We start from the raw sequence: 25327 nt of genomic DNA, 5'->3' as shown, positions 1-25327 counted from the left end.
GATGATCTCAAGTGGGAGATGTCAAGTAACACAAAACTGTCACCAAAACTGGTTATTTAAGTTGATCAGTATTCAGTCTTCAGTCACAGAAAATAAAGCAGTATACCATAAGTGGAAGAAATATTTATTAAAGAACTAGCATTGTTTGCTATGAGATTAATATTTAGGGAAAAACGTGGACATTGGTGTTAAACTTACTAATGATGAGAGTTATTTAACACTTCTAAGTTTTTCTTTTTGTAACCTAAACACCATATTATATATATATAAGGCCTTTAATTCATTGTTGAGCCCAGTAAATGATAGTTGTATTGCTGACTTTTATGCTCTCATTATTTGTAATAATGGCAGATATTTATTTAACCTTTTAGAATTTAATCTAATGCTCTCCCTCCCCATTCTTTTCCTCCTTGAAACTGGTATACCCTTTTTGGATCAGGGAAGCTCAGTAGAACTAACTTACTTCCTCCTTTCTCCTTGTTCCTTTGCATCCATCCATCAGCTCCTTAGCTTGATTTATAACTGGTGGATGAAAATTTCTTGTCAAACCTTCATCGTCTGTTTTAGCCACCTGAAAAGGATCATTACAACAGAAACACTCATTCTTACCTAAGGAAGTACTTATCAAGTGGTAACTGTCATCGTGAATATGTATCAGAGCCTCACCTGATTTAAATGGAGCCACAAGCACAGGGTACCTCATGTACTCAGGTGGGCAAGAGCAGTTCCCCTGCTTGTGTCCTCTTTCCTTCTTTCTCTCTTCAGAAAGTCTGTCCAACTTTGGATTATTTCTTTCTCTCACTAGGGGGAACAATCTACTCTATTAGTTCTTGTAGTAAGATAGAGAAGATGCAAAAAGGCAGAGCAAAAGTGAGAGTATGTGTGGTGTGTGTGTGTGTGTGTGTGTGTGTGGCGAGCACAGCCTTTGATAAGCTAAAAGCTGTTATAGTGTGCATAATGATGCACACTATAATCTTCATTTGTAGGAAATAAAATATTTACATATTTTTAAGTCATTTTGGATTAAAAAAATAAAACACTGGAACAGTGTGATCTAAATGTTTAGGGTTTGAGATTTGGGGATAGAAGATTGAATGAAAGAGCAATAAAGTTTGGAGAAATTGTTTAAAGAGACATCTCTGCACTCTATAGAGTGCTCACTTTTCCCCCCTGGAGTGTCTTTGTTATTGCAAATTGACAACTTTGCAATTAAAGTGATTAATGATGTGCCCTAGTGTTTTTGGGTCCTAAGGTCAGTGGGCCCAAAGATGGCCATGCTGTGGGAAACTTTGATAGAACTCATCTCATAGAAGATGAACCACACACCCTACTCTTTACTGTATGACTGTTTATGAGTTTAATATATTAGATGTGATTGAAGGAGTCGCCAAGACAGTGAGCAGTGTGAATAATTTTATCAGTTTGGTTCTGTTGCCTAATTCCTCATTATTAAACACTAATATGAAAATTCATTCATGGCTATTTTATTAACTAAATAACATGTTATTTTGTGAAGCAGTTTAAAAAAATATATGCATTGGTTAAAAGCATAATTTAGGTATAGCATCATTTGTTGGGTGTTTGTAAGATGAAGTTTTGCTTGATTCTTTTGAATCTAATTCATGATGGAGACATTGCTAATTCATTAATTTTTCCCCTATTTATTATTCTAACTAGGACATCACATTTCTAATTTTTAATAAATCTGTCATGAATCAGAACTCCTTTCAACTATTCAGAAACTCTGAATCTGGTTATAATGAATCAAGGATTTTTATTTTGGATACTGTTTTTATAAGAACCAATCAACTTTCAAATAGATTGTTTGAGCCACACTGAAGGCTTTGTTCTTTGAATTCCACAAGCCAAGGGTGGGACTGAGCTAAGGCACTCATATCTCACCATCATGGCCTACTCCTGTACGGTGGCTTCACACCAAGGGGAGAGAGAACAATAAGCAAATTGTTGAGCCTGTGGCACTAAGCCATTGCCAGCTCTCCGGTGGTTTGAAACTCACACACTACATGAAAGTGACTTGTGATGATTACTGTGGTTCAAAGGGGAGATATATTATCCTATTATGAATGAAGAGAAAAATGCAAGAATAATTTTTTATAATTACTCCTCAGTTTTTAACCATTCATTTATTTAAATATCTTTGAAAAATAGTCTTTTTCATGGAACCGGTGCCATTTCTAAAAGAACACTTTCTTGACAATATTTGTCTAAAGGAAAAAAAACCCATAATTATGATTAATTTAATTTTGAAAAATGCTTTTTCTTCTTATTATGTTAGGACTTTCTCCCTGGGCACTATTGAAAATAGATATTCCAGTTTGATGAAGAAATAGAATTTTCTTCCTTAAACTTTGGTTAAATTATGTTCATAGGCTTTGAGTATCTTATTAAACATAAAGTTCAAGAAAGCAGTAGTTTCATTATAAAAGATAATTTGTATAATAAAAACTTTTTTGAGAATTTTAAGGACTGTAATATTTCTTTCCTTTAAATTTAGCCACTGTGGGACTCAAGTAAACATTTCAGACTTTACAGACTTGTTCCTTGGTTATATATTAGTGTTTCCCAGAGGGCCACCCCTCCCAACTCCAATCTTGAGAAATGTTTCTTAAATAATGAGTTCTCCTTCAAAGTGTATGGGCAATAATCCATAGTCTGCTCTTCTTTTAGGCATTTAGAGTCTCTGAGAAGTTTAGCAGCTAAAGATATTGTGTAACTTTAACTCCATATTTTCCAGATATCTTTGATAACAGAACATGTTTGTGTGTGTATTTTGTTTTGGGGGAAGTCGTTTTCCATGAAATGTGCTTTGAGAAATAGTTTTCTAATTACAAAAAGTAGTGCATGTACATTGTATAAGATATCACTTAGAGAGACCCTCTTCTAAAATTTTTGTGTTTTCACCCATTTTTTTTCATATATTTATCATTACTATATATGCTTGGTATCATATAAAGGAAACATTTTGTCATGCAATGAAAGATTCTTCTTTAAGAATATTTTAATTGTTTCATCTTTCATTGGTGATTATATTCCAATTAGCCATTTTCTTGTTGTGTATTTAATATTTTGTTTCTAATTTTTTACTGTTAATAATTATGCAGTAGTACACAAATATCTTCATGCATAAGGTCTTTTTTATACTTCAGATTATTTCCTTATGACAAATATCATGAAGTTGATTATTGTGTCACAAGATGTGAGTTTTCTTCAGGGCTTTTAGTAAATAAATACCAAAGTATTTCCCAAAAGAGTTACATAGATCTCCCAGTAACATATAAGTATTCTCACAAGTATTATATATTAGTATTTTTTAAAAAATCTTTATACTATTGTAAGGAAAAGGTGGTATATCTTTTTATTCTGTTCTTTGATGAATAGTAACTTTTGCTTTTTAAAACTAGTATCTTTGTTTTTTTATGTTTTATAGGTTTCATTTGTAATGGATTATAAATTTCTTGAACTACAATACTTTTAGTGTCATAAAAATGTGTTAATTGTGGGGCTGGGGTTGTGGCTCAATGGTGCAGTGCTTGCCTGGCACTTGGGAGGCACTGGATTTGATCCTCAGCACCACATAAAAATAAATAAATACAACAAAGGTCATTGTGTCCATCTAGAACTAAAAAGTATTTTTTTTAAAAAAAAGTCTAATTATACTCATGTCTAAAATTTTTGTAGCCTACTGATCTTTTAAAATATAACTACTACAATACAGATTTTGGTACATGTTTTTAATGTGAATGACTTAACTTATCTTTACTCCAAAAAGTAAAGTAACACACTAAAATGTGTTACTTTACTTTTTGGAGTAAAGATAAGAGAATTTCAGCTAAGAAATTAAGAGATTTCTGCTAAGAGAAATTGTCTGAGTACCCATGGAAAGTTGTGCAACTGCACAGGGTAGAACCTATTGCTGTAACTGAATGTTAGCATCCATTTTAACTGAAGAGTTCAAAATTTTGCTGAAATTATAAACTTCTATAAATATTCATACAGAAGTCTTAACAACCCCCTGATTGCCATGTAATAAAATAAGGAACCTGGGGCTGGGGACATAGCTCAGTTGATAGAGTGCTTGCTTTGCATGCATAAGGCCCTGGATTCAATCCCAAGCACCAAATAAATAAATAAATAAATAGTAAGGAATCTTTTCAGAATTTAATAATTCTATGACTCATTTGGTGGTTAGTTTTTAAAACAAGAAAACTAATTTTTATTACATCTAGTGTTGACAATTTTATTTGACATTTAATTACATGCCTGTCTCTTTTCCCCTCCTCAAAAAGGGTGTTTGTGTAATGAGTTCAGACCTAGGTTTTTGAAGGCATGTTGCCCTTTCTTTCCCTGTCTTAATTCACGTCATTGCACTTGTAAGACGTTTTTATCAGGACACAAATTGGGCCCATATTTAAATTGCAGATTTAAATTTTTTGTGTGCATTCAAAATTTCAAACTGTATTTCTGTAGAACTTTACATGGTAAATTATGTTAGGACTCATTCTGTTTGTTCGGAACAAAATACATTGATTGGATTCCAAATGTAATGAAACGAACCATTCTGGGGCATTGTTGTTGCTTATACTCTTTAAATTAGAGCTAACAGCTCTAAAAAACAAAGAAGTTTGTTTTTCTAGACATAGAATATATGTATTTTATCCCATGTTTAAAGATCTAGCAACTGTTAAATATCATGTTCTTTTTCACCAATTGTTTTTATGTTTTTAGAAGTGCTCCATGTATTTTAAAGTGTTCAGATGAAAAAGAATACTGGCTTCTATGCTTTGGCAAACTTTCAGTAATGTTTTGGGTGGTTTTAATAAGTAAACCCTTTGCAATTACATCGTATTGTGAAATTTCAATGAAAGGAAGATTCCACTGTTCTGTACTTGAACTTGTTTCCTTTGCTTGTTATAATAACCCTTTCAGCTAAGAGAAATTGTCTGAGTACCCATGGAAAGTTGTGCAACTGCACAGAGTAGAACCTATTGCTGTAATTGAATGTTAGCATCCATTGTGGCCTTCCATTAGGTTAGCCAATTGTTCAGTTAGTGCCTGCCCTAGCGAACCAAATTAGTAGTTGTTGGAAAATTCAGTTGCTGCTGAATGTGTTGATCAGAGTTCATTGTTAGGTTATGCTCATGGAGATCCAATATCCTGTCCTAGTGTCTTTTAATTGTGATCTATTGTCTTTCTAAGTAAAACAATCTCTTGCTTTGTAGAATAAAATTATTATCACATAGTATTTACCTATTATGCTTACATTTCATAAATTATGCACCTTATGGCTTATCCTCAGACTGTCTGATATGAGAGGAGTGTAATTGCTTCTGGCATATTAAGTGTAACCCGCACCTTAGCATTGAGTAAAGTATCCCTGGTTTTCTCAGTCATTGTGTTAGTTGAATACAGCTAGTACACAGTAATGTATAAAAACAGAGGGCTTCCATGCCTTCCAAAGCAGTTTACATGAACTTGAATTTTCTCACGTGAAAATGAGGACAATAATACTTTTTACTTTCATTATTGTCATGATTATATAATTCCTCCAAACCAGTTGTTGCTGTTTAGTTCACACTAACCAAAATGTATATAGTGCCAGAAAACATATGTTAAAAATAAAGTTTCACTTGGAATTTGTAAATATTCAATTTATATGCATGGATTTTTGTCTGTCTTTCCTGTCTGCCTTGGAAAGACCTATTACATGCCAGGCACTGTGCGAAGTTATAAAGATGGCACATTCTCATTGCCTTTATTAAAAGTATAGCCTAGTGGAAGAAATTACTATTTATTTCTTAGAATAGTAAATACTTTAATTTGCATAAACACTTAAGAATATAAATACAAAATACTCATTCAGTGATTCAGTTCAACCTGAATCATCTTCACAGACCCAGCACCCTGTGGTTATGTTCATGGATATTAGGAGAAAAGGCAGTTACTGCTAAAGATTAAGATTCAAGTTAGATGGTTGAGGAACCTCTCAAGGTTTAAGGTGTCATGTTTTTACCTTATGCTTTAAGAGGGGGAATAGCCTCAATTTAAAGATTGAAAAAGGGGTGTTAGCAAACAAGATTGATATTTATCTTTCCTCATTTGAGTTTATAGTGAACTGCTAATGAGTACTTTGTGTGTAAGGACGTTGGTTCTTGTAGTGTTTGACTTAATTATGAATAGACAAAACTAGGAATTATGAAAATATAAATTCTGGTGATATACCATAAATCGATATATTATAATAAACTATACACTAATAAGAAATTATAGGTTTGCAAAAATTCATGGCTTTTTTTTCTTTTTTCCCCCAGAGCATCTGCAACACCCAAGCCTGAACCAGCTTCTGTTCCAAAGGTGCGTTTCTAATCTAGCATCAGTAGGTTACCACATGATTGTTCCTCCTGAGTTTCTATAATTTCTATTTTGGTCTCAGGCCATACAGACATTTAATTTATAGTCTTACAATTCCCATCATTTTCTTTCTTAAAAATGAAGAGGAAGCTGGGCACAGTGGCACATGTCTGTAATCCCAACAACTCAGGAGGCTGAGGCAGGAGGATCACTAGTTCAAAGTCAGCCTCAGTAAATTAACAAGACCCTAAACAACTTAGTGAGATCCTTTCTTAAAATAAGAAATGAAAAAGGCTGGGGATGTGGTTCTGTGGTAAATCGCCCTTGTATTCAGTCCCTGGTACCAAAAAAAAAAAGGAAGAAGGGGAAAATGGAAATCAACACACACAGAATTATCATGTGTAATTGTACCTTTATTTTAAAACGTTATTTCTAAAGCCAATGTTATTAATAATTTATATCCAAATTTCTTCTTTTATATTTAATTTAAAATTTTCCATCTTTATTCATTTGTTTGCTAAGAAAAATAAGTGATTACTCAAAATGTGTATCATAATAAATCATTAATAACAACCAAAAATTACATTTCAGAATATTCTTGAATTAGGTTATTGGAAAGTACCCTTTTTTCTCAAATACATTCTCAAATTGTCCCAAACCATTATTCATCTACATTTGATTTATATTTTTTTTAAGTTTCTCTCTCTCTCTTTTTTTTTTCCTTTTCATTGAATTACTTATTACATTGATTTACTTAGGCCTTAAGCTACTTATTTTTCTCAATTAGCTTTCTTGTTGTTAAGATTCATTTAGATTATTTTTTTCTTAAAATTAAACATATTAGAGTTATCATTGTTATCATTGTATGTTTTCTTAAAATTTTTCTTTTGAGATGGTAAATAGAGATTTATTTTTGAATATTATATAGGCTTAATTTGATTTTTGAAGAACATTAGTAAATATGCTTTGGGATAAAGACTGATAAATTCTGTTAATCTTAGGAAGAATTGATCTTTCTTTTTTTAAAAAAAATATTTTTTAGTTGTAGATGGACACAATATCTTTATTTATTTTTATGTGGTGCTGCGGATCAAACCCAGTGCCTCACACTTGCAAGGCAAGGACTCCACCACTGAGCTATAGCCCCAATCCCAAGAATTGATCTTTCTTACGAGTTATTTTTTTCTTTGGCTGATGGTAATGAGGAAATATCTAAGATAATTTTTTCCTCTTGAAACTATTAAATATTTATTTTGGAAAAGGGAAAGAATTCTATCTCTGAATCATATCTTAAAACATTCAGAGAGAGAGAACACGTGGATTATAGGAGGAAAGACTTAGGTTTGTTTATCTGTTTAAGTTTTTAAAAAATTCTTTATTTAAGATAATTAGAATGTATATGTTTCTGAGTTAGATGAAAATTATTTCATCCTTCATTTTTAAATGGGAGAGTTTGAAATGTGCTGCTTTGGCATGAATCAAGTAATTGTACTGTAGAAAGAAATTAAACATGTTTGAAAGATGGAATTATAATTGAAGCTCTGGTTATTTTAAAAACATTTCAGTTAGCAATGTTTTGTTTATTATGGGGTATTTAAAAACTTCTCCTTTGTAATGTAGCTAAATTGATACTTAGATGGCCTTGATGCTTCTTGATGGTTTCCCTGCTGTTTACTAAATATTTTGGAATTCCTTTTATTTTTATAAATAAAAATATGCTTACTGTACACCTCCGTGTTATGCATGCTGGGACCAGTTAGTGTGCATGTTATGCTATATCAAATCATTGTTTTTACTGGAAATGTGTGATATTTGAGCTTCTAACATAATTGTGTTTGTCTTTTTAAAAATCAGCTGTGCATTCTTTTCAGTGACTATGTTTGCATGTATTGGCGTGTTTTGTGTATGTTTATTTTTATTTCACATAGGGAGAACCTAAAGAAGTAGTTAAACCTGTGCCCATTACATCTCCTGCTGTGTCCAAAGTCACTTCCACAACCAACATGGCCTACAATAAGGCACCACGGCCCTTTGGTTCTGTGTCTTCACCAAAAGTCACATCCATCCCATCACCATCGTCTGCCTTCACCCCAGCTCATGCAACCACTTCATCACATGCTTCTCCTCCACCTGTGACTGCTGTCACTCCTCCCCCATTCTCTGCATCTGGACTGCATGTTAACGCCAATCTTAGTGCTGACCAGTGTTCATCTGCACTGAGCACTGGTAAAACTGCAGTTAATGTCCCACGGCAGCCCACAGTCACCAGCGTGTGTTCCGAGACTGCTCACGAGCTAGCAGAGGGACAGAGAAGAGGATCCCAGGGTGACATTAAGCAACAAAATGGGTAGGTGACCAAGGGGGCTTTCAGTTCTTATCAGAATACTTCTTTTAGGTAATCTCCAAGAAACTCTTAATCTATCTTTCCCACATTCAGCTGTTACTTTAAGGAAGGTGGAGTTATGTTTGCTTCATTAACATGTGGCCTTATTACATATATACAACATTGTCTGCCAAGCAATTATAGGTTAATCAAAACCTAATTCTACATTTTAATGTGTTATGAACTGTGTAACATGCTGTGTGACTCTTCTTCCACCTCCTGGCACAACATTGCGCAGCTGGCACTTATAATGCAAGGAAAATCTTGAATCTTTTTTCCTCAAATTTTGCATCCTTTTATTGCTCACCAAAAGCTTAAACAGTGTGATTATAATTGTTCTCAGCTTACGTATGTCACCCTATAGGAAGGGGAAATGAGGAGTTTTTAAGAAGCCCTATCTCCCACGAAGTAGTGTAGAAAATAGAAAACAAATCAGTTTTTGACACATGTCTATATGAAGTAATGCATGGACCAATACTCTTTAAAAGCAAATCGTAGGGACAGAACAACAAGGGATGTTTAGATAGTGTCCAAAGCATTTTATACATTTTTTAAAAAATGAATGAAAAATTTAGTGGAAACTAGATATATAATGTTAGCAGAAGTTTTTGAAAATTTGTTATTTCCTTATAATTTTTCCTTGAGGATACACTTTGAAAAAGTCAAAGTTATTGACTCATTTGAGCCCCATAGTTGTAATTTCAGCAACCGTAATTTATATCATTTCATTTATTTAGGGATTCAATGAAGGCACCTTAAAGCAAAGCCATTTACACAAAATCATTTTGATTTTTATTTATTTGACAAAAATGTACATTAAAAGGAAAATAATTTGTACACATGATGGTTTTCTCCCACGTCAGTTCCCAGGAAAATATAATTAAAATGATTGTGTGGATAGATCCTTTCTGTTAGATGTAATCCCTTCCTAGAATGTTAATTCACATAATGAAGAAGCAATGCTTTCTGCAGCACTGCTGCCATGGTAACTTGGGAACTTGAAAGAGAAAATGGCAGGGTTCCAGGTTGCTGCTGAGAGTGCAGGAGCTCTGCAGGAACAGCTACTGGGCTGTACAGACGGCTTTATGGTTGTGAGTGGCTCAAAAGTTTTGATTTCTTCTTTAAAAGCAAACAGTAATGAAAAATAAGAGGGGGCCTTTTAGGTTGCATCAGAGGTATTATAAAGATTTTTGTAAAATAAATGAATTAAAACCCATGGACATTAAATATGAAATGTTTAGCAGAAGATTTTGAAAATTAACTCCTCATTTTTCCTTTTTGGGTGTACACTTAAAAATGGTCTAAGTTACTAACTCATTTGAACCTCATAGTTATAAAATTACATTTCAGTAAACTGTATGTTGAGAAAAACTAGTGTCTTTCAAAGAATGTCATTTCTTCTTTCCTGTGAAGAAGAGGAACAGTACATGGGGTTGAGGTGTGTTTGGTTGTAAAATTTTTTTTCCTGTGTGTCTATTTTAAGATAACAAATTTTGGAATAATCAGAGTAGATAACCTGAAAAGAAAGATGCTGCCTATTAAATGCTAGCCTCATAAAGAAACTGAAACAGAAGTTTATTGTTTATTAAATTCCAGGTTCAGTAGGAAAAAAAAGCCCACTAAAGTCAAAAGTCTTTTCTCCTAACACATCTTGAAATGTATTAGAAAGTCTTCTTAATAGAAAATTGTAGAAGTAAAAAGCAGATTGAGGTTTTAGATTGGATTTAAAACAAGTTTAAATTTTGTGCTTAATAAATTAACACAACTCTGATGGTTAAATTTGAAATGATTTAAAACATTATTTTTGAGCTGAAACAAGGAAGTGATGTAGTTTCAGGGCCTTTTGGTAGCTTCTCAGTCATTCAACAGGTGTTCGTTAAGCACATGCCTGGCGTTCAGCACTGTGCAAAATTTAGGAGAAAAGGGATTATTACATGTTTTGCATCATTAACAAGCAAATTACTGCTTTGCCTTTGCAAACTGGATGTGTTTAAAAATAACTTGATCTCAAATGTTGTCCAGATGTTAGGACAAGGAAAACTTGATTATTCTGAAAACAAAAGTGTGTTATCTGTGAAATTCAAAGACAAATCTGTAATGCTCCTTCTCTCACTATGTTTAGAGAAATAAAAAATAAATCACATCCTTTATTAGTCATTGATTTGTCATCTTGGAGAGTAAATGTTTGGGGATATTGTCAAGTACTTTTTATACTTAAGTGTCGAAGTTTTTACTCTTCTATTTCCCAGATATTTATTATGTTGGCAGAATAAAATTCTTATAATATTGAAAGTTGTTGCTTTTTATTAATTATTTCTTATTTTAGAAATAGTCCATACACATGACCAAATAGTTAAAAATTCAGAAGGATATAGAGTTAAATGCCTGAGTTATCTTTTTCTTTAAGGCATCACGAAGACTGAGTTTTTGAAAGTGATTTAAAGTGGCTATCTAGTTTGCCTCCCAAATTTGTATGGGATTGATAAACATTAGACACAAAAAAGAGAGTTTCAATTAAGCATCATTACTAAGAATTAATTAGCTAATAATTCATCTTAATATTATGAAATCTAGAAATTATATTGCTATTTATAGAATATTTCTTAATAATACTAGGTAATCACTCCTATTCCTTCTTACAAGTAATAATGATTAAGGCTCTTCAGAAAGTTTAAATCTTTCTTCTACATGTACACATTATTGGTAGTGGCATTCTGTTTTCTCTACTACTCTGCTTCCTCTGAAGAGCAGAATGGGACTTTTTATTTTCCAGAGCAAAAGGAAAGCTGTTTTTTGTCAAGTAATTAACTAATTTCCCTTTTCATTTGTCCTTGCATTATAATGTGCCACTGCTTTCTGAAGGTAAGTCTCTCTGGTATCCTATATTAATTTCAATGTGGTTGGACTGCAGTTTCTTCTAACAGTTTTTATATGGTGTTTTGAAGAACCTGGCCTTGGAATATACAAAAAATAATGATGTAGTAGTAATATTTTTAAATGCTTTTATTTTTGCAGAAAACACACGTGACAAAGTTAGTATCCACATTACTGGAGAGGAAATATGGTGATTTATATATGAGTAAACAGCATGAATGCCCAATTTTTGCAAAATTAAATTATATTTTTGCAAAATTAAGTTAAATTTTGCAAAAGAGCTATAATTTCAAATAACCACATATAGTGTTTTGAATAAGTTTGGTTTGCATTGCTATGTTGTGGTGAATTGCTTTATAGTAATAAATAGTAGTGTTTAAGTTATGTCATTAAATATATGTGGAGTTTGCTGTGGAAAGGTTGAAAAGAGGCAGTGCTTGGGGGAATGTAATTTATATCAATCAAAACTGTTAGAAGATAAAGATAGAAGAAAAAGCATAAACATTTGTATCACTAGTAAACAGCATATGTAAAACTGAATTAATATTAAAAGTTAGTGTTTCCTAGATTAAGTTCTCCAAGAAATTTTTTGGTGTTTTTTTTTTTCTCGGAGTTTTAATTGAGTAAATGTTTCTAGAAGATATTGATATTTCTATGTGCAGTTATATGTGTGAATGATAGACAGCCAATACACTATTGAAATCAGTTGAGATAATTGCCATGTTTAATAAATGTCACTAAGAGTTAACATAGGCATTGGGAATCACTGTGGTATAACTTTAAACCTTGTTTTTGTGCTGTTTTAATATTGACATAAAACTGGTTAGTAGTTAGCTAGCTTTAAAGCTAAGGAAAAATCACATGAGATAAGAACTTAAAATAATTTTGCACTAATCAAGTTATGATTATTCTGAGCATGTGTTGAAATTCTTAATCCATATTATAAAGTAAAATTGGAAATATGAGATATCTAACTTAGACATACCCAAGAGAATTAACTTTTGAGTTATTAGAGAACTCCTTTCTAAACAGCTATGGTCTCATTAATTGTATAGTTTCATGTTATTTATGTATAGGAATATCACACACCAGTGTATAATAAAACATTATCAAACCCTGATTTATTGTCTTTTAAAAGTTAACTTCTTATAAACAACAACTTTTGCTAGTTCCTGGGTTCCAGTATAACAAAAAATTTGATTTGGAAAGGGGGGACAATGGAACTTGAAAAAAATAAATTTAAACCTACAGATTAAATATAATTTTTAAAAATTCAAGATTCAGAGTCATTAATTTGTTAGGTATTACTATGCATTGTGTATTAGGTATTCTATGCATTGTGCTGTGTGTCTCTGAATATATTATATGATCTAATTCTCATGAGAACTGAATATCAAGAGAGCACATAATTTTCTCAAGTCATATGACTTGTAAGTGATTAGCTGAGATTTGAGCTTAGGTCATTTAAAGCCAAATTTTGATGTGCCTTCCACTATATCACCTGCTTTTGACTTGCTTTTTTTGTTAGTTTGAGTTAGTATTTGTTTTTATAATGACTATGGAGTTGAATCAAAAGCTTATAAGTGAATTGATGTTTTTTGTTTCTGTTTTTGTTTTGTTTTTGAGTAATAGAGGCATCTATCCCAACAACAAATCAGTGTCTACATAGTTTTCAAAGTGCCTTCAAATATGTTAAAAATGAGTCCTCTTGGGGCTGGGATTATAGCTCAGTGACAGAGCGCTTCCCTAGCATGTGTGAGGCACTGGGTTCGATCCTCAGCACCACATGAAATAAATAAAAAATAAAAATATTGTGTCCATTTGCAACTACAAATATTTTTAAAAAAATGAATCCCCTTACAAAAAGTCTGAAGGAGGCCCAGTGTGGTGGCATATGCCTGTAATCCCAGCAGCTCCAGAGGATCCCAAATTCAAAGCCAGCCTCAGCAATTTACCGAGACCCTGTCTCAAAATTTAAAAATAAGGGTTGGGGATGTAGCTCAGTAGATAAGTACCCCTGGGTTTAATCTCTGATACCACCAAAAAAAAAAAAAAAAAAGGACAGAAAATTTGTAGTTCATTTCATAATCGAGGAACACAGGTTTCTTTAGATTACAATTTTCCTAGAACAAGGTGAAGTGGGCAGCACAACTAAGGCAAGTTAACTGGCTGCTTTGGTGATAAGTTTGCCACTTCTCTGCACTATTCCATTTGAGTACATTTTTTTTTAACAATATGGAAATACTTGTTTGACATTAAAATTGGCATCTTTGGATTAAAATCAATCAACCCTCCATTTGATGTCCTTTACCACTAAAGTTTGCACTAATCAAGTTATGATTATTCTGAGCATGTGTTGAAATTCTTAATCCATATTATAAAGTAAAATTGGAAATATGAGATATCTTATAAAGTAAAATTGGAAATATGAGATATCTAATATCTGCCTGCAACTTCATGTTGAGATAAAACATTTTCCCTCAGCTTTAAAATACTTAAATATATATATGCCTAAAATTGGTATCAGTTCAGAGAGATTATTTTGCAAAACTATTTTCCTGTTATTTAAAATAGCAAAAAAGAGAAGAGAATGCTTTACACTATGACTGGCAAAGAATATAGACAGGCAAACTGTTGAGATCAACTTACTCCTGTGTCCCACCCTCATTGAGTGGAACCTAACCCTGTGTGTTGAGTTTGTCAACTTAATTAAAAGTGGAATTATAGCCACACAGACCTTTTTAAACACTAAAGCTGACAGTCAGTTTTTCTCACTATGAATTTTTATTTATTCTGACTAAACGTAATTGGAGGATCCAAGAACACTACAAGGTGTTCTTTGATAAATAATACAAAGTTTATATTTTGTTTTCTATCCATAATGGAACGTAAATATATTTGTTTTTAACAATTCTACCCTTAATAGGCTATGTGAATGAATTGTTTTGACCTTCTCTCTATTCAGGTATTATTAACCCATTTCCTTTAGCATATCAAATCAGATATACTTTTCTGGGAAGTAATTATGTCACTGATAATACAGAGCTGTGGAGTTCCCACACCAGTTCTGAAGTTACTGGGACTTACTTGCTCATGATTGAGGGAGGTGAGACTGAGAGACAGGGAAAAGTATGAAAATTGAGAGAGAGAGAGCCCATTATTCATGATTCTACATCTTCATCAGACATTTTACATTTAAGAAAAAAAAATTTTTCCAGTAGTGTAACATTCTCTGGCAGTGTATGATAGGGATAATGTATGTAAAGAGATTACACTGGTGGTTAATATTATACTTCTCTGATATGAGACTGAAACATTTTTCTCTTTGTTGATTTTAAAAGTGATTGTAAGCAGAACTATTTCTTCATGTTTTATCAAACTATTTTATTCTCTGCCTTTTGTTAGGAATACTGTTAAGAATTTGAACTCATATTAAAGTGAATTTTATAAAAATCTGGATTTTTTTGTAGTGGATCTTTCTTGGTATTTAGTAACATGAAGACTTGAACTAGCATTAGTACATGCAATGATTTTCAGTGTTTAGGGGATAAAAAACATAGAACTGTTATCCTAGTAATAATAATAGGATGGAATTTTGACTAACATTTGTTCATTTTTGTCTACATTTGCATGATTATTTTGATGCATGGTATTTATATAACATCTTCTCTTAAATTCATTGCTTTGAATTTTGCTATTTCATTTTTTCTCTTACTATTCTTTTTTTCTTCATCTCTGCTTGTGTTCCATCATCCTTGGAATATCAATCTCATCTTTATCACGTCTTTATTATGTGTATTATTCCTCCTTCAGTAATCCTGGCACTGTGTAAGTACTTATGGCTCATTTCATCATTGTGTGTCTGTAACTTTTCATCTTGCTCTCAACTTAACACCACCAGCAAATCTTATTAATATAAATTTCATTACAAGAAGTCTCAAAAATGTTAAGGAGCATAAGAATCATGGTTTTCATGACAGAGAACTTCTTTTTTTAAAATTTTTTTTTAATTGTAAGTGGACACAATATATTTATTTATTTTTATGTGGTGCTGAGGATTGAACCCAATGCCTCACATATATGAGACTGGCACTCTACAACTGAGCTATAGCTCCAGCCCCCCAGAGAACTTCTTATGAATCATTGGGTGTGTTTGGAACATCCACCCTTTAGCAGTGGAAAAACTTATAAGCTAACTATGTTCAGGGGGATGGGTAAATGTTCTGGACAGTGTACACTGAAGTTAGAGATATAGTTTGGATTTTTTTTAAAAAAAATTGAATGAACTTGCTAATTTTGAAAGTCCATATTTTGAAATGAATTACTTGCTCTTGAGAGTTACGTTTATATTGTATCTCAAAATATTTTAAAATAAAATCATTAAAATTATTGTTTTCCTTAATCATAGTCATCAGAGTCAGAGTCTCAGAACCAGAAAATGCTAAGTAAATGTTTAGAAAATTCATATCACTAATATGAGACTTTAGCCATGGTTAACAACAAAGTCTAAGATAAATTCTACTTTTTGCAAGTATGCTGTAGCTAAATACTACTTCAATTATGGCATTTTAGTATTTTAGTTCTTAGTATGACAACATTGTTTTGTATTTTTATAGACAAAACCTTTTTCAAAAGATTAAAAAAAAGTCTTATACTTGAAATTGGCAATATTTGGGAGTAAACTACATTCACTAATTGTAGAGCAGTTTAAAACTATAATATTTAGAAGCTGAATGTAAACTTTTCAAGTACTTACATAAGAGCTATTTTATATGTGCCCAAGACAATGTGTTTATGGAATAATCTCTATTTCCTAGTTTCTAAAAGTTTTGTCTATTTTAAAAAGGACTAGATTTTGTTGAGTATTAGTAAAGATCTTTTAAATATTTTACTGCAGGGATTATGAAATCTTACCATAAATTATAATATGTCTTTCCATTTAGCACATGAATGTTTTTGATTCTGTTCTTTTTATATGCCGATGATCCATCATCTTAGAAGACATGTTGTGATTGTTTTTCTGATCATCATAAAATAACATGTGATGATGATCATTATTGGGGGCTAGAAACTGTAGAGAGCACTTTGTGTACATTTTGAATCTTATTTATTCCTCAGAATAACCTTTAAAGATTTAATTCACAAGTCTCACATAGAAAACAGAGACTCAGAGAAGTGAACTAACTGTAAGAAACACGCTGAGTGAAGGATTTAGTGTTGCAACTTGATCTGATTCTAAAGCCAATGTTACTGACTTTAATTCTATCATGTTCTTTGTGGGGAAAAGACTCCAGTGTACTTGGGCAGTTTTGATAGTGTTACTGTTATAAAATGATAGCAATCACCTGACAAGCTGATCACACTGTGATGTTTCAGCAGTGAGTTAAACCTGGCAGATCCTGCCACCCACACCTGACCACATTGAGAGCACTTTTTCTACATAGACCTTTGGCCAGTAGTCTGCTAAGCAGACTACTTACTTTTCCTCTTCTGAAATTTTAAATTTTAAATTCATAACTCCAACTGTTTGCATTTGTCCTATTTTGAAGAAAGAGAAACAAGGAGTGTATATTATGTTCAGTAGAGCTTAAAGTATTAAAATAATATACATTGTAAATTCTTTAGTGTTTACGCTATGCTAATAGAAAACTGAATGTTCTTAGCAAAGCTGGAGTTCTCAAACTCTATAGTTTATACCTCTCTTTGATATAAATTATTACCTGGAATCCTCAGAACAATGTAATATTCTTGCTTTATCAGTGGAAAACACTGATACTCAGTGAAACTGATTTGACTAAAATCATACACCGAAAAGTGATAGAGCTACACTTTCAATCCTTTTCTTTTCATAAATATCTCAGTGGTTTCTAATATTGCGCAATCATCATCAGTATACTAATCCTGCCCAGTAGTTTTATTCAGGATAAAGAGATCTATATATATAAATGAAGAAAATCAATTCTGACCCTTTTCAAAATTATGTTTGAAATTACTGATTTAGCCTGTACTAAACCAGTCTTGGTTCCTAGGCTTAGTGAAGAGGTGATCTAATTTTGGTAACTCCCAACACATTCTACAGCATATTGATATTAAACTGTGGTTAAATCATAGTTCATATCTTTGTCTTATGTGGCATATGATGAATGATAGAAGTAATTTTCAGTTGTTTGATTTTGACTACTTTAGACTTTTCATTTTCTAGTTTCCTTTTTTCCTTATTATTTTCCTTTCCTTTTCTTCATGTTGGAAATCTTTCTTCTGCTGCCTTCTTCTGTCAATTAAAGGAAAACCCCACCTAAACGGTAATGTTTCTGTTGAATATGTTTTTATAATGTTAGTTTATATGAACCTGTTAAGTACATTGTTTTTAACTGATTAAAGAAAAGCTAAGCCTATTTTAGAAAGGTACTTTTTAAAAAAAAAAAATGAGACGGGGACAGTACTTGCATAAGCAAGCTATATAAAAGGAATATTGAGGATTAAATATTTAAATAATTTTTAAAAAAATTTTTTCCCTAGGCCACCAAGAAAACACATTGTGGAGCGTAATACAGAGTTTTATCACATACCCACTCATAGTGATGCCAGCAAGAAGAGACTGATTGAGGATACTGAAGACTGGCGCCCAAGGACTGGAACAACTCAGTCTCGCTCTTTCCGAATCCTTGCCCAGATCACTGGGACTGAACATAGTAAGTGATCTTCTAGGGATCCTAATGGATGATATTCTTTGCCCCAGAGAATAGTACTTAGACTAATTTGGCAGTTACTGGAAAACAACCCTAGGACACTGTACTTTTAAATTAGTTATGCATAATATGGGTACTGCAAATGAGATGTCAGTCTGGGAGAGTTACATAGAGAAGAGAAGGAGTATTGAATAGTTACAACCAATAGAACATGGTATAGAATTTTTCTTAGTGGCTCTGTGAAACTTGAGTGTTTGATATTGACACAGATAATTGCTTAAGAGATTTTGAAGTTAAAAAAGACAAAGTAATACTGCATATTTTCATATTTCAGTGAAAGAATCTGAAGCTGATAATGCAAAGAAGGCAAAGTAAGTTTCTTTATCTTTTTGTAAGTTGAATGCTTTTCTTTCATGAATGGTCTCAATTTGGTTTTTCAAATTTTCAAGTGTAATGAATGATATGGCATTTTGTCTTTGCAAATAGAAGCTAAGCATTTAACTGTGGTGCCTTTAGTGTGACCTAAATGTACAACTTAACAGCTTTTTAAAGTAGTATATATTGTCTGGATCTTGGCTAAGGCATATTCTCTTTAGTACTGAAGTAAGAGGTGGGCCAAACAGTGTAATTGGGAATGCTTTGCTAACAGAATATATCTCTCTGAATGAGTTCATGTGTTGTCTTGCAGTCACTTTATTTTGGGCATAAAAATTGATGTTTCCAGGAGGGCTCTGTAGATTAATTTCTGTATTTCTAAAACTGCTCTACCTTTAAAATCTTTGCTATTTAACAAAAAGCTATGTGAAATTAAGCTTTTATAAGGCATGTTTTCTGCATGATGGAATTAGTGTAGAATCTTTTCCTCTCTCTTTTTTATGACTCTTCTATCACTCTTTTTTTTTTTTCTCTTATTTCCACAGGGAAAAGATACCCCTTCACGTCTTTAGTCCCAAATACACAAAATTACGTGACTGGCACCATGAAGTTTCAGCACGTGCTCTTAACGTACAGTGATTTATGAGCCTTGCCCCCCCAAGCAGTCAGCACATACCTTTTCATTCACTTTTTCTTTTTCAACTTGATAGCAAAAATCTGTATTAAAATTGCCTGATGAAAAAAATAGAAACTTTTCTATACTTTTCTAACAATTTCCTGTTTTCATGAAAATAAGAAGATGAACATGTTTTGTGCTAGGTGGTAGCTCACAAATGTAAAATGAAAAAATGAAGGCACTAGATCTAATCAGAGGATTTACATCTGTTTCTATTGTTACTATGGTACAAACCTTGAAAAAATTATTTTCATAAGTTGGGTTTGTTTGGTTAGTTGAAGCAGAGGCATATGAACAAGAATAATGTCCTTGTCTACTTTGGAAAATACTTCCTTTAAAATGTGATTGCTTTTCCTGAGATTACTTTTAAGTTCATTATTATGGAATGGTCAAAGTTGATTGTACATTATTCTAAGTACACAAATAGGAGGAGGAAAGATTAAATAGAGAGGACTTTGTTAGATAAGAGTCCATTGTAGATTTAGGAATCTTTTAAAACAGGCACTCTTCAGGGGGGTTGTATGAAGAAGAGGAAGCCAAGATTTGGCTTCTAAACATGGAAAAAAGATTCTACCCCTGTTTGCAATGGGGAGATAACAGTGTTCTTTTGGGTTGGTTAGATTCAAAATCCTGTTTTCTACCAAGAAAATATATCTAAGCTGGTGGGTATTTTTATGGTATAGGAAATTTCTAGGTATTAACTATTAAAACATATAAAGATAGTTTGCTTCACTTTTAAATCAGAGGAAAATAATAAAACACATTGTAATATGAACGATTCTGAGATTTCAGAGACATATTTTACTTAGTGTTGTAAACTATTGTGTGTTGCTGCTATCCTTAGGAAGCAATGTTTTGGGCAGTACATGGAAGCTAAAAATCTATGAGAAATGCTTTCTGCCTTGTAATATAATGTATTATATAGTAGATCTAAATGCAGTAATAAATGCGTTTGAAGTTTGGAAAATTATTGTAATAAAGTTGCCTTTAACTTAGCTTTGTACTTGTTCTGTTTCCTTGAGGCTAGTAACCTTGCTGTTCAGAACATATTACAATATCACAGGGGTAAAATCACTAATTACCTTGATATTTCTTTTGGAAAATGTTTTTAATTTTGTGACATTACTAAATGTAAAACATGGCAAAGGCCCACTTTTGTTTTCTCTTGAACTGTTACATTATTTAACATAACATCATACGTGAATAACATATATGATCACTTAAAGTATGATATGACATAAAATTATTCTTTGTGAATGATTACTGAAACTTCTTGCCTGCATTCAAGGATTCATTTTTATTTTTCCAGGATATCTACACTTGAATGTCACCCTAGTAGGATAATTGCCTAATAACGTAGAAAAACTAACATTAACCTTAGTTAGTGATTGGTTCCTATTGAAAACTTCACCTAGTAAATGTATTTAAAAAGTAATTCTAGACTTTATTGTTGCTCATTTCCACTATACATCCAGATATAAGATGTCTTACTTTATTGCATCAGTTCTTCTTCAGACACCAAGCAGTTTTGCCCAGTTGGGCTTTTATGATCCTGACATCACTTCCAGTTATTACTCTGTCTCTGGCCTGTGTAATAAAATCTACTTTCTTAGACTATACCTTTCTATACCTAATAATTCTTTTCTCAAAAAATAATGTTTGAAAAAAGTTTGAATTAAAGTCACCTAAAAATAAATAATGTGCGAGCGTTAACATGGGATTTTCTACCAAGAACCAAGTTTCTAAAATAACTACAGAATTGATAGAAAGAACTACTAAAAAGAGTTTTAGGTAAATAAAAAATTTTTTTTTCCTAATACAGACAAGAGAGCATACATAGAATTATGTAACTCAAAATAGGGGCTATTGAAAATAAGAATTTAATACCATGTATAATTAAAATTTTTAATGTATCATCACAAGAACGGACTTAGATTAATGAAATGATTCATATTTGAGTAGAAGGACAAATTTTCAGCCAGGATCACAAAGGACATTCCATTTGACCCTGTCAGAAGTTAAATTCCTGAGCTCAATGGATCTTTTGGGACATCTTATATTCCTAGCTTTAAAGCTAGCCAAAAATTACAAAAATGTTATTGTAAGTTTAATGGCCTAATTTATGACTTATTTTTGTTTGTCTCTCTTATACAGATTTAGTCCTAAGCTTTTCTTAAATATAAAGTTGGGAAGTTACTCTTTAAGAATTTTGAACATTTTTTTCCTTACAGTGTTTTACCAGTCAGAAGACGGAATGTGTCTTTTCTGTCACCTCAAAAAAAAAAAATTGTAGAAATAGAAACACTTATTTTGTACATTATATGCCATTTAGGAAGGCTCACATATATAAACATCTCAGAGCTTGTTGAATAGAAGTTATGATATTGGGATACAAAATAGGAGTTTCATCTACTATTCAGTATTATTCAAAAAATACAAAATGATATGGTTTTCCCCCTAGTTATTGTCATTCTGATGTGTATTTAAAATCATGAATCATAAATATTCATTTATTGTCTGTGTTCATTCTTCCAAGTAATTACTACATACGTACATGCTAGACACTAGTCTATGTACTACAGATACAGTAGTGAATAACAGTTAAATATAAAAACAAGATGATCAGAGGCAATTTTGTTAGCAAGGTAATAAAATAGGCTAATAAGAAAGAAATTTGTCTTAGGCAGGGCAGGATTACTTTAGATTATGTGGAGATCGGAGGAGATGACTCTTTGGAGAAGAGAAGCCAGCTGAATGATGATTTTTGAGGACGGTGTTCCAAGCTGAGGAAGCAGTGTGGAAAGTACTGTGGCAAGTACTCAGATCAGAAAGTCAGTGTAGCTGAAACATTCAGGAGGGAAGCATGAAACCATAGTTCTTAAGAATATGGGCAAATAGCATATTTCCATTACTATCACAGCATTTCAAGTGGGAAATTATCCTGTCATTTCTCACTACTTTCAAGTAGAATTAGAAAAATGAAGAGTCACGGAGGTTTGTCAGTTTGCTGAATGAAGTGCACACCTAGTTAGTGCCAACCCTGATTTCTGATTTCTGATAGTCTTATTGAGATCCAGTGAAGACCTAAAAAGAGAAGGCATAAAGGTACTACATGTTCGTAACCTTAGTAGGGTACAGAAACACAGTGTCCTGTAAGCATGTATAAAGCCACACAAAAATGAAACCTGGACATCTGAAATTTTGATATTTCATATACTCTTCATAATTTAGTGATGAATTTGACATTTTAGTCCTCTCTATAAAAACCTAGCAAGAATTATTTGGACTGATTCCTTTTGTTTCTCCTATTGAAGGAAATTCCTTAAGCTAAGTAATAGTTCCTGATCATTCTTCCAAAATAGGCTTTTTGATGTTGTTGTTAGAAATAGAGAGAAATAGGGAATGATAAATAATTGAGGGTATTAAATTCAAATTTGTGACTGACTGATTACTTTCTGCTCCTGAGTTTCCATTTCTTTAAAATACGAAGTTATAATCTGCATTGGACACTGTGCCCACTGATAACATAACTTGAGTGGACAACGCAGGCAGCCTTCCTGTAGCCCCTTCACCATCGCCTCAGCTGTCCATGTTCAGTGAGCTCATTGATCTTAGGTGCTAGGAAGGAAAGGTGAAGAGCCTTGCCATTTCACCCTATTTAGCAACAACTTGGGAGAAATCCTCTAGCTCCAGAGGTGCTATAGGGTCAGCTGAAGCTGTCCTAAGTTCTCAGTGGTAGCTCAACTTCTGCCCATTTCTGCTACCGGGCCCCCTTCACAGATCCTAATCCTAGAGGCACTTCTTAATGAACACCCTCCATGCTAAGTCTCCATGAAGTCTGCTCTTTGAAGACCCTTTTCTGCAAGAGAATCATAATCCTTTGAATCCCAATTTGGTCCTCAGTTGCATAGATTCCTTTTTATTCATCTCATCATTTCCAGTATCCTTGCAACTTCTTCATTTATTTATTTATTTATTTGGTAGTTGCAGTTGGCACAATACCTTCATTTATCTATCTTTATGTGGTGCTGAGGATTGAACCCAAGGCCTTGCATGTGTGAGGCAAGCACTCTACACTGAGCCATAACCCCAGCCCCTCTTTGCCACTTCTTATCCCTTCTTCTAAACCTTTAGCCCAGATCACGATCATATAATTTAAGGGAGTCTATAAAGTAAAAGATCTGTTGAGATGCCTGGAAGTCAGGAAGAAGATGCCTTTGCTTTTTTTTTTTTTTTTTTGTCTTAAGTAGAGTGTTTGTTGATAGCTTCAGAGACTACCCACGTAGGAGTAAAAAGTAAGTAAAGGTATTTAGAAATCAAATATACTCAATGAGCTGTATCAATGAAGCAAGGAAATAAAAAGCTTCAAAATGAAAATGAGACTGAATAAATATAATGAACACTTAAAATAGGAAAGCAGTGTTGAAAATATTATTATAATTTGTATGTGCAAATTTTAATTTTCTATATGTAGCATTTTAGAATCATACCTGTTACCTCTTTAATCAGTCACTTAATAATGAACAATCTGCTGGGTTTTTAAAAAAATTTTTTTTTTGGTTGTAGTTGGACACAATACTTTTAATTAATTTATTTATTTTTATGTGGTGCTGAGGATCAAACCCAGGGCCTCACATGTTCTAGGCAAGTGCTCTACCACAGAGCCACAAACCCAGCCCACAATCTGCTTTTTTCCAATTTTACATTTTTATAAGTGTTCCTCAGTTCTCTGTTGGGGGAGATGCTGCTGCTGAGTAGCTTTTGGAAGTTTTGGTAATATGTAGATACCACAAAGTCAGGAGGGGGCTGCTAGAGTGCTAAATAAATAGCCCTCATCAACAAGAAATCATCCAGCACCAAATTCCAGTGTTGTACTACTGAGAATAATGGGCTGAGTGAAAATGCCATCTCTCTCAAGGTGTTTTTTGTTGTTGTTGTTGTTTTGCTTTTTTTTTTTTTTAAATCATTCTCACATCTCAACTCTAACCACACATGCTTACCTACCTACACTCTCTCCACAACCAAAGGACAAATAATCTTACTTCTGAACTAACTGTACTCTCTTTTGACACCTCTTTTTCTAATTTATATTATGGATACGATGTATCCTAACTCTCTGACTAGAGTATGAGTTTGTCAAAGACAAGAGTCTTCCTATTATGTAAATTGGAACGAATGATAAGCATTGTATTTCTTCCTGGCTGCAACTATAACTGTGTAAGTAAAGGTCTGTATGTACAATGAAATGATTTCTCTTGAAGGTAGGTGTTAGGATTGCAGGATTCATCTCTGTCAGAGTATTCTTAAATTAGAAATACACCGTGTAATGCAGCTCTGTCACAGATTGGGTAGTTTAAATAGTAGAAATTAATTTTCTAATAGCTCTGGAGGCTGGAAGTCCCAGATCAAGGTACCAGCAGGGTTAGTTTGTAATGAAGCCTCTCTTCCCGGTTTGGACATGGTCATTTTCTCCCTGTGCGCTCACATGGCCTTTCCTCTGGATGAGTTTACAGGAAAGCATAGTATAAAACAAGTGGCAGGTAAGGATATGTAGACACATTAATTCTCTTTTTGTCTTCTAAGGACATGGTCACACGAATTCGGGTTCCACCATTATGATCTCATTTAACCTTAATTGCCACCCCAAGGGACCTATATCCAAATTTATTCACACTGAGGATTTAATTAATTGGGAGTGGGTGGGAGATGACTCAATTCAGACCATGACATACTTAAACTGATTTGACAGATTAACATTTAAGAAAAAGTTGTTCTTAAGTAGAACCACTGCCTTGGACCTAATAGAAAGCATTGTTGTTAACTTTCTTGTGGCACTTTCTTTTCTACTTTAGATAGGTATTTGTCTCCATGTCCTATGTCTCCAGCTAGAATATAAGTCCTTTTTTTTTTTTAATTTTTTATTGTTGGCTGTTCAAAACATTACATAGTTCTTGATATATC

General features: G+C 32.8%; 1 protein-coding gene across 10 annotated transcripts in view; it reads left to right on the top strand.

Annotated features, from left to right (window-relative positions):
* Window positions 1–25327, top strand: part of Pdlim5 (PDZ and LIM domain 5) — a 223942-nt gene that overhangs the window by 118067 nt on the left and 80548 nt on the right. For 2 of the 10 annotated variants that reach the window (XM_058583847.1, XM_046458909.2), the window contains exons 4-9: window positions 6330–6372; window positions 8625–8716; window positions 15440–15454; window positions 17911–17928; window positions 18146–18318; window positions 18650–18686. In XM_058583847.1, the coding sequence (XP_058439830.1) occupies window positions 6330–6372; window positions 8625–8716; window positions 15440–15454; window positions 17911–17928; window positions 18146–18318; window positions 18650–18686 (378 nt within the window). Of the gene's footprint in view, window positions 1–6329; window positions 6373–8297; window positions 8717–11767; window positions 11785–15439; window positions 15455–17910; window positions 17929–18145; window positions 18319–18649; window positions 18687–19235; window positions 20362–25327 lie in introns of those variants that run through there. The other 8 variants (XM_046458915.2, XM_058583848.1, XM_046458911.2 and 5 more) reach the window with 6 other exon arrangements.

Source organism: Marmota monax, unplaced genomic scaffold (assembly GCF_021218885.2).
Source record: "Marmota monax isolate L192 unplaced genomic scaffold, Marmota_monax_Labrador192_F-V1.1 WCK01_AAM20220418_F8-fsc00002, whole genome shotgun sequence".
In the NCBI taxonomy this organism is placed as follows: Eukaryota; Metazoa; Chordata; class Mammalia; order Rodentia; family Sciuridae; genus Marmota; species Marmota monax.
This window is presented reverse-complemented; position numbering and strand designations above follow the sequence as displayed.